The 12,941-nt window shown below is 62.2% G+C and overlaps 1 protein-coding gene across 1 annotated transcript in view; it reads right to left on the bottom strand.

The window, feature by feature from the left end:
• WNT11 (Wnt family member 11) overlaps positions 1-9,622 on the bottom strand; it is a 17,954-nt gene extending 8,332 nt beyond the window's left edge. Inside the window, exons 1-2 of the mRNA XM_056116199.1 lie at positions 9,518-9,622; positions 1,794-2,029 (exon numbers count right to left, since the gene is read on the bottom strand). Of these exons, the coding sequence (XP_055972174.1) occupies positions 1,794-2,029; positions 9,518-9,600 (319 nt within the window). The 5' untranslated portion in view covers positions 9,601-9,622. The remainder of the gene's footprint in view (positions 1-1,793; positions 2,030-9,517) is intronic.
• Between the last annotated feature and the right edge of the window lie 3,319 nt (positions 9,623-12,941).

The following is a 12,941-nucleotide window of genomic DNA, read 5'->3' on the forward strand; positions in this document are numbered from 1 at the left end:
ACCTCACACCCCGTCTCATACTTCACACAGCATCCCACACCTCACACCCTTCCCCACACCTCACACCCCGTCCCACACCTCACATGAGGCCCCACACCTCACACAGAAACCCACACCTCACACCCTTCCCCACACCTCACACCCCATCCCACACCTCACATGAAACCCACACCTCACACCCCGTCCCACAACTCACACAGAGCCCCATACCTCACATCCATCCCATACTTCACACACTGTCCCACACCTCACACCCCATCCCACACCTCACATGACACCCCACACCTCACACAGAGCCCCACACCTCACACCCCGTCCCACACCTCACACACTGTCCCATACCTCACATGCTGTCCCACACTTCACACAGTGTTCCACTTTTCACACACTGTCCAACATCTCACACACCGTCCCACACCTCACATCCATCCCACACCTCACATATCATCCCACACCTCACACCCCATCCCACACCTCACACACCACCTCATGCCTCACACACTGTCCCATACTTCACACAGTATTCCACACTTCACACCCTGTCCCACACCTCACACAAAGCCCCACACCTCACACCCTGTCCCACACCTCACACAGAGACCCACACCTCACACCCATCCCATACCTCACACAGCATCCCACACCTCACCCACTGTCCCATACCTCACACCCATCCCACACCTCACACAGAGCCCCACACCTCACCCACTGTCCCACACCTCACACCCCACCCCACACCTCACACCCCCATCCCACACCTCACACAGAGATCCACACCTCACACTGAGCCCCACACCTCACACCCCATCTCATACCTCACACCCCATCCCACACCTCACCTGAGGCCCCACATCTCACATAGAGCCCCACACTTCACATGCGGTCCCACACCTCACACAGAGACTCACGCCTCACACAGAGACCCACACCTCACACAGAGACCCACACCTCACACAGTCCCACACCTCACACAGTCCCACACCTCACACAGCATCCCACAACTCATACACAGTCCCACACCTCACACAGCATCCCACAACTCATACCCCATCCCACACCTTACACACCACCTCACGCCTCACACACTGTCCCACACTTCACACAGTATTCCACACTTCACACGCTGTCCCACGCCTCAGACAGTGTCCCACTTTTCACATACCGCCCCACACCTCACACCCATCCCACACCTCACACACTGTTCCATACCTCACATGCTGTCCCACACCTCACACAGTGTCCCACTTTTCACACACTGTCCCACACCTCACACCCTGCCCCACACCTCACACCCCATCCCACACCTCACATGAGGCCCCACATCTCACATAGAGCCCCACAATTCACATGCGGTCCCACACCTCACACAGAGACTCACGCCTCACACAGAGACCCACACCTCACACAGAGACCCACACCTCACACAGTCCCACACCTCACACAGTCCCACACCGCACACAGCATCCCACAACTCATACCCCATCCCACACCTTACACACCGCCTCACGCCTCACACACTGTCCCACACCTCACACACCATCCCACACCTCACACGCTGTCCCACACCTCAGACCGTGTCCCACTTTTCCCACACCGCCCCACACCTCACACCCCGTCCCACACCTCACACGCCGCCTCACACCTCACACGCTGTGCGTCTCTGTTCAATGATTCCGGCCTGTGGCGCTGCCCCGCCTCCCTCCGTGTCTCCTTCTGTGTCTCCACGCACCCCGTGCCCACGCCTCCCCCCCTCGCCCCGCTCTCGCCCACCCCGCGCCCCACTGGCCCCTTACCTCTCTCGAGGTCAAGCAGGTAGTTGGGGGCGAGCTCGATGGAGGAGCAGTTCCAGCGCATGTCTGCAAAGGCCCTGCGGCAGGCCTGCACCACCTCGCGCGCGGCGTGCACCACCGTACGCATCAGTTCCAGGTTGCTGCGGCACAGCTGCACCTGCGCCGACACCAGCCCCTCCAGCTGCTTGCAGTGCTGCGTCTGGTTCAGGGCCAGCGCCGCCGGCGTCTTGGACAGCGCCCTGCAGGGGGAAGGCCACAGCCAGTGGCAGAAGGACAGGCTGTGAGGGCGCGTGGGTCCCGGCCTCTCCCTGGGGGGCAGAAGGGGGGCTGGGAACTCCTACAGGCAGGAGACCAGGAGGCAGTGCTCTGCTGCTGTGTGAGCTTGGGCGCTGTGCTGTCCCTCTCTGGGCCTAGCTGGGACAAAGGCTCACCACCCGCCCGGAGCTGTGTTCTGCTGACGACCTGAACCCCACAAGTTTCGCCGCTCACTAAGCTCCGGCGTCCTCTCACATAAGCCCCCCACCCTCTCCAACGTTCGCTCGGCACTAAATGTGCCAGACAGACACGGCCCTGAGTGCTCGATCATTGTAAGTCCGTCTGCAAGCAAGCGGACCATTAACCCAGGCCGAGCAGATAAGCAGGCTGGGAGTTTTTCATTTCATCATTGCGCCATGTAATTATTAAACTCATTTGCTAAGCTGTAAATCCCCCCCACCCCACAAAGGGCTTTATCAGAGGACTACAGAGCTGTTCGGTTCACAGGGCGGGGCGCGCTCCGAGGCAGGGGGGCCCGCCAGGGAGCTCTCAGTCAACACAACCGAGAGTCTAGACCCCGGTCCAAGGGGCCATCTGCTTGGTTCCTGCAGAGCCGAGGGTTACCTGGGCCTTTCAGTGTCACGGGGGCTTCGTGGCTGCACTCTGCCATGCTGGGGCTGAGAGGGGGGACCCGAGGGTGCTGCAAGCCAGACCTGGGTCAGGCACATGCACACTGAGTGCAGTGACGGGCCCGTCCGTCTTGTGTCTGAGCCATGGACTCTGCCATTAACCTCAGATAATAAGTTGCCTCTCCCTCTGGGCCTATTCCTGGAAACTATTTTCCTTTTTTGGTCTTAGGTTAACACCCACCACCCCTGGCTCTGCGCTCAGGAGTACTGGTGGTGCTCGGAGGACCATCTGGGGTGCCGGGGATTGAGCCTGGATTGGCCACGTGCGAGGCAAACGCCCGACCCACTGTGCTACCGCTCAGGCCCACGGGACACTGACTTCCTATGCTCAGTCAACAGCGACATGACAGGTCCTGTCCTCAATGAATGGCTGCAGAAGCCTTGGAGAGCTCAGAGGCAATGGCCCAGGGGGCCCATCCCGGGAAAAGGCAAAGGCTTTGGGCACCAGCTGTGCGACCTGGTCAAGGCACTAAACCTCTCTGGTCCTCACGGAGAAATAATCCATAAGATTATTTCCACTTTTTTTTTTTATTGGATCACTGTGAGGTATGGTTATAAACTTTTATGATTACATTTCAGTCATACAATGATTGAGCACCCATCTCTCCCCCAGTGCACATTTTCCACCACCATTGTTCCTAGTTTTCCTCCCCCCTGACCCCCCCACCCCCCGGCTGCCTCTGTGGCAGGTACATTTCTTCTTACTCTCTAATTTTGGGCGATATGAGTTGCAATACAGATGCTAAGAGGTCATTATGTTTGATCCTTAGTCTATTTTCAGCACACAGCTCCCGTCCCAAGCGATCCCTCCAGCCACCATTGAATTTTAGTGGTCCCTATCCCAACTGTCTTTTCCCCCAGCACATAACACGGCTTCCAAACTGTGGAATGATCCTCCTGGCCCTTATCTCTACCGTCCCTAGGTGTTAGTCTCCTATTATGCTACTTTATGTTCCACAAATGAGTGACTTCCCTTTGCAGGGTGACGGGAATGAGCCTGAGAGAGTGCTCAGGACTACAGCATGTGTGTGGAAGGCCTAGGTTTGATCCCAGACACTGCATAGTCCCCTGAGCACCAAGCAAGGAGTAATCTCTGCACACTGCTGGCTGTGGCCCCAAAACCAAGAAGTGAAGCCAGGGGACCAGTGATAGTACAGTGAGTAGGGAGTTTGCCTTGCACACGGCGGATCTGGGTTCAATCCCTGGCATCCCCCAGCACTGAAAGGAGTAATTCCTAAGTGCAGAGCCAGGAGCACTGCTGAGTGTGATCAAAAAAAAAAAAAAAGTGAAGCCAGCAGTTGGAGTGATAGTATGGCAGGTAGGGTGCTTGCCTTAAGCACAAATGACCACGATTCTATCCCCAGCATCCCAGCTGGTCCCCCAGCACCACCAAGAGTAATTCCTGAGTGCAGAGCCAGAAGCAACCCCTGAGCATTGCTAAATGTGACCCATAAAAACCAAACAACAAAAAAAGTGAAGCCAGACTTCAACAACAGAGTGTGCAGAGCACTGGGAGCACTCTCGGGCGGGAGCACCCTTGCTCAGTTAGGCCTGCAGGGGTGACAGATGTGGTTTCCAGTTCACATACTCCCCTCCCTGTGCTGTGCAACTTCAGTCCTTGCCCTCTCTGAGCGCCAACGACACACCAGAGCCGCCAAGAGCATAAACAGCTCAGGACGAGAATCTAGGCGCTTCCTGCTGCCTCTCTCTGCCCTGCCTCACCCCTCCTTCAGCTCCAGAACAGAAGCCACAGGGGGGGAGAGGGGAGAGAGGGGGAAAGGGGAGGGGGGGGGCGGAGAGGAGAGCAACAGGGCAGTACAGCGAAGAATGTGCGTCCTTTGTACGCGGCCAACTCAGGGCCAGCCCGGCCCCGTATATGGTCTCCCCAGCCTGCCAGGTGTGTCCCCAAAACCAAACTAAAAATGAAACAAAAGCCATACCCAGATGGGGAGCAGACACGGAGAAGGTAGGATGACCCATTCAGAGGTCACGCGGTCCCCTGCCCCAGTCCAGCTCTGGATACTGACTCTGAGGGCTGAGCCCCCTCTCTGCCCCCACTGACCCCTCCCCGACTCCCAGACCCCAAGCAGGGAGACGTTTGGCGAACCTGGGTGCACGTCTGGAGGAGCGGGGGGGGGGGGGGAGCAGATGTTCCGTATTCTAATGGGACTGCCCGTCCTCCTGGCCCCCACCCCGGGGCCCCTTCTCGCAGCCTGTGCCGGCGTCACCCCAGTTGAACAGCACCCCCTGCCCAAGTGAGCATTGCCCACATGGGTCATCCCGTTCCCAGGGCAGCACAGGGCCAGCCCACAGAGGACTGTGCCCTTCTGTAGTGAGGGGACACTGCTGCCCCCAGGCGGGGTGCTAAGCCCCTGATGCCATCACCCTCAGCTGCTCTTGATCCGCACCCCCCCCCCCAAGCCGGGTCCTGCCCTCCCAAGGGAGGGGGACGTGAGATGCCACAGTGCCTGAGTGCACCTGGTCCCTAGGGACCCCACAGCGTGAACCGGCCTCCAGCTGTGTCCCAGGATCCCTGCTCACATGAAGGGGAGGCAGAAGTGGGGGGGTCCGGACCCCCTGCGGGGCCAGCTGGGACCAGGCCATCCCCCCTGCAATGCGATGGTTAAGGTCCCTAAGCTCTGCACCGGGTCATTAGCTGAAGCCACTGGCCATCCGAGGGTCCGTCTGTCCACCGCTAGGGTGGCCAAGCGTCAGCCTCCCAAGGCCAGGGCGAGGAGAGATGCTCCCCAGCAGACGGAAGCGTCTGGAGCCCCAGGGAGCTGCCTGAGCCGGTGGTGGGGTGGAGCGTGGGCTGGTGGGGGACGGGAGACAGCCGAGCATTCCACCCAGGGGGGGCGATGCGGTCATCTGGTAATTAGCGGTAATGACCGTCTCTAAGTAGGCCCCCTCGGGGAGGCAATCAAGGAGAGGAGGAGGGGGAGTCACCGTCTGGACATCCCGACTGGCCCGCTGCAGACCCTAATTGAAAACATTTTGGTTATCTGGGGGTGGGGACACGGGGGAGAAGGTGGACGAGAGGACAGGAGGGGACCGAGAGTTCACAGGCGCCCAGGCTTGTGTCCGGGGGGCGCCGGGGTGGTCTCCCCTTCAGGAGTGGGGCTTCCGCGGGCACGGGGAGGCCACGGGCTCCGCCTCGGCCGCCCATCCAACCTCCCCTTGGGCTTCCTCATGTCCAGGTGAGGGGCAAGGAAGGGCGGGGCCTGGCCGTGGGGGCGGAGCTAAGCTACCGCTGGCCTCCTGGCCTGCAGCGCCCCTTCCCTGCTCCTCCCCCCTTATTTTAGAGGGAAGCAAACAGGCTCAGAGAGACCTGACAACAGGGTCGCGGGGGCCAGAGGGACACGAAGGCTGTGACCCAATTCTCCTGGCTGATCTGGGGTCCACTCCGGATGGCTGACCTCCCTTCCTGCAAGTTCCCCTCCGAAAGAGGAAACCCACTGCCCGGCCAGGCTGCCACTAAGGGGGCAGGGAAGGGGCACTCGTGGGACACCCAGGGTCTGGGTGGGATCCCCAGGCTGGTTTTGACCCGGCCCATTGATGCCCTCTCTCCCTTACCCATGCCAGAGGGTCTCAGTGTTGGCTTTGCCATCTCTGCAGTCCGGCTGTGTCAAACACCTCTTTGTCCTCTGTTGCCCAGGGAAGTAGAGTCCCGGGATACCAGCCCCTCTCACAGGGGCCTCTGCTGCCCAGGACCTCCCTGGCTTTTTCTGCTTTACTCTCTTGTTTTGGTTTGGATTGGGTTTAGGGATCACACCCAGTGATGCTCAGGGCTTATTCCTGGCTCTGCACTCAGGAATAACTTCTGGTGGGTTCTGGGGATCCTATGAGGTGCTGCGGATTGAACCCGGGTCGGCCAGGTGCAAGGCAAATGCCCTACCCGCTGTACTATTGCTTTGGCTCTTTTCTGCATTTTTGTTTCTTTGGGGGCCACATCCAGTGGTGTTTAAGAGACGGTTCTCTGGGGTTCTGTGTGGCAGGTTTGACCCAGCCATGCTCAGCGCACCATGCTGTCCCAGGGATCAGAACCAGGCCTCCCACGTGCAAAGTTCAGCCCAGCCCACTGAACTCTCTCTCTCTCTCTGCCCCCTTTCCCTGCATGGCGGGAGCTGAAGCAGGACACCCCTCACAGGGCAGCTGGGAGAATTCTGTTGTTGCTGTTTGGGGGTGGGTGCACCCAGCAGTGCTCAAGGGACCATGCCGTGCTTGGGATCACACCCAGGCCTCCAGCATGCACAGCCCACATGCAACCCAGAGAATTATCCCCACCCTCCCCAGGGGGGTTTTCGGAAAAGGAGGTTGGGCTACACCCAGTGGTGCTCAGGGTTTACTCGTGGCTCTGTACTCGGGGATCTCTCCTCATAGGGCGTAGGCTACCATATGGGGTGCCGGGGATTGAACTGGGGTCAGCCTCATGCAAGGTAAATAAGTACCTTTTCTCCTTTACTATCTCTCTGGACCCACAGGGAGATTTACATCAAACAATATACATAAAGCATTCAAATCAGAGTCTGGCATTGGCTGGCACACACACACACACACAGATGCACAGACACGCACACACAGTGGTTATTCTTGGGGGCGGGGTTAGTGACACTTGGCAGTGCTCAGGGCTTAGTCCTAGTTCTACACTCAGGGATCACTCCTGCGGGCTTTGGGGGACCATATGGGGTGCTGGGGATCTACACCAGGTCTGCGACAGCCAGGCAAGTGCCTTGCCCGACATGCCATTTCTCTGGTCCCCATCATAGTTATTCTCAGACTCCTGCTCCCCTCTCTCCTGTAAGCTCCAGCATGAGGCTGACTTCCTGCTGGGCTGAGCTCCAACTAGCTGTGTGACTTCGGCTTCATCGCTGAGACTATGACCCTCAGACTCCTCATCTGTAGGATGGCGGTGATAAGACCATCTCCCACCTCCTCTTTGTGATACACAGTTAAGTGAAGCCCTGGAACAGGGGCTGGGCCCTCAGCAGCTGACACCTGCCTGCTTCTCCTTACACCCACCCCCACCTCTGCCTTCTCACCTGCTTCCTCCTTCCTCCTCCCACCCCTGGAGCCCCATCCAGGCCCTCCCTGGACAGACCTGCCTGCTGCTCCATGGCTGGCTGGCGTGGTCCTCTCCCAAGGACACGGCACAAAGTCCACCGAGTAGGACTTATGGCTTGGGAGTTGCTGGGTTTGGGTTTTGTTTTTTCTATTTCCTTTTCCTTGTCTTTCTTTTTTGTGGTGCTGGGATGGAGCCAGGGCCCCACACATTCGAGACAAACACACACACACACATACACACACACACACACACACACACTCTGCCTGCCACAAGCCCCCCGCCCAGCCCTCTCTCCCCTTTCTCTCTCTTCCTCCTCTCTCTCCCTCTCTCCCTGACTCCCTCCCTCTATCTCTCTTCCCCTCTCTCCCTCTCTCTTTCTCTCTGTCTCTCTATCTCCCTCTCTCTCTCCCTCTCTCCCTCCCTCCCTCCCTCTCACCCCCTCTCATCTGTGTGCTCAGCTTCCAGCTGGGCTATCCCCTGTGGCTGGGGACAGTGTGGCTGCCATCTGTTCTGCCACGTGGCAGCGCAGGGCAATGTGCAGGCCTGGTGTGGAGCCGCAGCATCCACGAGGCCACAGGGGTCTGGTCCACTAGGGGGGACCCACCTTACCCCTGCCCCCCCCCCCCGCCTGCCCTGTGTTCTGCAGCTGAAACTTTCCCTCCCTGGACCCCCCTTTCCCTATCCGAGCAAGCAGGGCCAGGACTCGGTTCAGAAGTGGACAGCAGGACAGTTCCAGACCCCGGCAGCAGAAGGCTGGTGTCTGTGGGGTTCTCAAAGGAACCAGGGTGGGGAGTAGGGGTCCTGGAAGAGCCCCTCACACTCACACACACTGCCCAGGCATCTCCTTCCAAACAGGACAGGCAAGAAGCGGTTCCCCATCCTGAACCATCAATTAATCAATAACTCAGTCTCACCGGGGCAGTGACCTGGATTCTGTCTGCGGGTGGCCCAGCCAGTCTTACCCTGGCCGAGAGCTAATCCACTGACCTTCCTCCCTGTTCCTCCCTGCCCCCACAGCCAGTGCCAGGCTTGTGTTCTCTGCAGGCACCCGCCCCTCTCTGGAACCCATCCTCCCCCCCTGCAATGCGTAAACTCCTCCGGAGACTCCTCACTCTGGCCAAGGGTTCCCCGTGAGAAATCTTCCCAGAATATAGACCCCCCCCAATCAGGCACCTCCCCTTCCCTGGGCCCCCGCCAACTGGACAGGTAAGGGATGGAGGGGGGTGCATTTGGAGTTATTTGTTGTCGGGGCTGATTTCTGGATCAGAGGAGGGCAGCTCCAACAGGGGAGGGGTGTGGAGAGGAGACCCCCCCTCACACCAGGAATATCTAGCCCAGAGCCCAACCTCCACGTGTGCTCTTCCACCGGGGCTCTTCCACAGGCTGCTCCCCGCTGGGTCTGAGCTGAGGTCCAGGCTTCTAACTACTTGGATGGATGACCCAGAGGCCCCGGGACGATGCTGGACACTGCCCCGAGGTGGCAGAGGAAGCAGTCCTGAGCACAGAACCCCTGTCCCGGCTCTGAGTCAAAGCGTGCGCCCCCTGTCCCGCAGGTCTGTTCCCGGGGAACCCTCTGCCCTGCGCCTCTGGGCATCTCGCTCTCCACATCCCGTCTGACCCCCGGCGGTAAGGACAGTCTCCCTGGGGTAGCTCCCTCCCTCCCCCCCGGACTCAAACTCGGGCTCCCGGGTCAGGGCGCGCCCCCGAGGGCCCCTACTTACAGCCACTTGATGCCGGAGCACACGCCGGTGTGGAAGGCCAGGGCGAAGAGCAGCGCCGCGCAGAGCCGCGGCCGCGCCCTCATGGTGGCACGGCGGGCGCGGGGCCCGCACCGTCCAGCAACCGGATCCCGCGGGCGCACACGGCCGCCTGCAGTCGGGGAGAGCGGGGGGCGTGAGCGCGGCGCGGGCGCGGGGGGCGTCTGTCTTCAGATTACAAAGGAGGGGTCGGGCCCGCCCGGGACGCCGCCGCCGCCGTCTGGCTCGAATTAGGTGCGGCGCGGCCAGGGCGGGTCCGGCGAGGGCAGCGCGGACCGCCGCTCCTTTGCGCCAGGCGGGCTGGCCCGGGGTCCGGCTGCCGGGGAGAGGCCCGCCTGGACCCCGGAAAGTGGGGCACTAGGGCAAAGGCGGCGAGGGGAGCAGAGACGCCCAGGACCCCGGGGCCAAAAGGACTGGGAGAGACGCACCGGGACGCGCACCTCGGGCGGGACGGAAAGGAGCGGGCCCGGGGGCGCGGGCGGGCGGCGGGAAGGACCGCGCATTCGGCGTCCTGCGCCAGGTGAACTCGGCAACGCTGGCCTTTGCGTTCTCCCGCCCCTCTGGACGTCAGGGTACCCCCTCTCCAACGGGGCGCGCTGCAGTAATTGGGGTTTACTGAGAGCCTTTCCGGAACGTGGTGGCATTGGCTCCTCCTCGCAGCCCCAGAAAACGGGATGCCGCCGCTTCCCTCGTTTCGCAAACGAGAAACCCGAGGCTCACCATCCACGGAACCGGACTGTCCGGCTCCGCGACCACCCAGCGGCCCCGAGAAGACAAGATGCAGGGGACTCGCTCCGGGCATCAGGGGAGGACGCTCAGTGGAAGGCGACGGTCTCTGCACGGAGAAAGCCGTTCAGGCCCGGGGTCCCCGAGTCCGCGTGGTGGTGGTGGTGGGGTGGCCGGGGCATGGGGGGCTTCGGGGTGGCCACGCCGGGAAGCGCACGGGCTGGCACCGTCAGGCGTCCGGCCGCCAGGCGGCGCCCGGTTGCCACGGAGCAGCGGAGACTCCGCCCGCGCCGGCGCCCCGGAGCTGCGCTCTCCGGCTCTTTCTTTTCTTTTCAAGTTTTTCTTCTTCATTCTCACCACTTTCATTCCTTCCCCAGCTTCCCACAGATTGTGCCAACACCTGGTGTCGGCACGGAGATACCCACAGTCCCGCCCCCTCTCGGGAGGGCCGGTTCTAGACGGCGTGGGGGCGCCGGTCAAGCAGCGCGCTCCTTGGTTGGGGGCACTGCAGCGAGGAGGGAGCGGCGTGAGCTGGCGCGGCCTCAGTTTCCCCTTCTCGACACTGGACTGCACCCACGCGTCCCCGCAGGTCCTGCAGCTTCCCTGCAGTCTGCCAGCCTGAGCGCTCGCGACCCACCATTCCGCTATTGTTCGTGTTTGGGGCCATACCCGGCGGTGCCCAGGCCCTACTCCTGGCTCTGCGCTCGGGGGTCGGGTGATGGGGTGCTGGAGAGGGAACCCAGGTCGTCGCCCGCCAGGCAGTGCCCTCCCGGCTGCACTAGGCTCCCGCCCAGCCAACTTTCCACTCTCACCCACACCTGCGTGGGGTGTGCGAACACACACACACACACACACACACACACACACAGATCTGGACCCCCGCTGCTCGTGGAATGTCCAACATGACCCAGAGGAAGGCAGGGAGGAAACACGGAATTACACCTCCCCTCCTCCAGAGCCCGGAATCAAGTGCCCAGCACAGAGGCACTCACTACAGGCCAGCCTGGTCAGAGCCACGGAGGGTGCCAAGGAGGGGTCGGCGGCACTGAGCGCCCCTTCCCACCCAGCCCGTATCCAGGCCCTTGTTTCCCTGGCTCTAAAGACGTTCTTCTCGGGATCCAGAAGAGGCTGGGTAGGCTGGGGTGGGGGATGGAGGGAATGGAAACTCTAAACTCTTGCCAGGCTCTTTGCCACACCCCTCCCCAAGTGGGGTTCTCCTGACAGCCCCAACATTTCTGGGAAGCGGGAAGGAGCTGCATGAAGTTGGGGGTGGGGTGGGGAATGAACTAGTGGGAGATGGTGGTCTAGCCCCAAAGCCAGAAGGAACCCCTCCCTATCTGCTTCTGGCTCTTTCTGGGGCTGCTGCATCCGGCCCGGACCTCTGGGTCCCCACGGAGTCAACCCACTTAGGGTTCTCGCGCCCAGGTCAGCCGCTCGCTCTGCCTGCGCCTCGCGGCTCTCGGGGCGCCCCCGGCCCGCCAGAGGGCGCTGAGCCGGGGTTCGAGGCGGTTCCGGCAGTGGCTGCGCACCGTGAGGCCGCTCAGCAAGTGCCTTCCCGGGCCTGGGCCTCCGTGTCCCCGCCTGGGGGTGGGGTCAGGCGTGCGGGCAAGTGCCCTCTGCGCTCAGGACGTTGAGAAGTCACGCACTTGTCGCTAGCAGGCCGGGTGGGCGCGCCGCACCGACAGGGTCTTGGGCAGAACCTAGGGCCCCTTCTCCTCCCCCGGGCCCTGCCCCTGATGGGCCGTCTAAGCCGCTCCCTCCGCCTGCAGTCCCGGAGAAAGGGCACCGGCCCGGCTGTGCGCAACCCCCTCCAACAGGTGGTTGGAAGGACTCTGGACGCCCCGCTGCCAGCACTGCCAGGCTCCCTGCGAGCCAAGCGGGTGGGCACCGGCCGCACCTCCCGACCCCAAAAGCCGGGTCTGGCCCGAGCGGCCCCTCGCGCGCCGGAGCACTGGCCGGGGTAGTGTCCTCCCCGCGACTAAGGTCGGCGCTGAGCAGCGCCGGGACCCCGTGAGCCGCGCACGCCCGCGCCGCCGCCTCAAGGTTACCTGCAAGGCCCTGCCCGCAAGTCGCCTTTGCCCCCAGCCCCGGGCCCGGCCACGAGTGACTCCCAGCTCGGCTGCGAACCACGCACCGGCTGGCCCCCGAGACGCGTTATTTGGAAAGTGGGGAGGGTGGGGTGCGGGCACTCGGGGGACCGTCCACGAGTCCTCTGGAGCCCGCCCCTGCTCTCGAGTCTCGGGGGCACGTCAGGGCCCGGAGGTGGAGGTGTGGGGCCCGGGGGGCCGGGGCGGGGGCCGGGAGGGGCTCTCCTCGTGTCCCCCACCCCCACCCCACCCTGGAGCTCAGGTCTGTAAACAAACTCTGGGCTCGGCTCCCTCGCCGGAGTTCCTGGGAGCGTTTCTCAGAGCCCAGCGCGGGCTCCCACCCCGCACCCCCGCATCTGGCGCGCGCTGCCACGGCGGGCTCCGCCGTTTGCCACCGTCTCTCCGCACACACCCTCCGCCCGCCCGCGGGATCCAAGTCCCCCACCCGCGGGAAGGCTCCAGCGTGACCTCATCCGCGGGCCGGCTGCGAAGGAGGGGGTCGGATCGGGCGGAACCGGGCCGGGCGAGCCAGCGTCGGAGCTCGGGAAGCGCAGAGCCCCGCTCCATCGCGCGTC

This window comes from Sorex fumeus, unplaced genomic scaffold (assembly GCF_029834395.1).
Source record: "Sorex fumeus unplaced genomic scaffold, SorFum_2.1 ptg000030l, whole genome shotgun sequence".
Lineage (NCBI taxonomy): Eukaryota > Metazoa > Chordata > Mammalia > Eulipotyphla > Soricidae > Sorex > Sorex fumeus.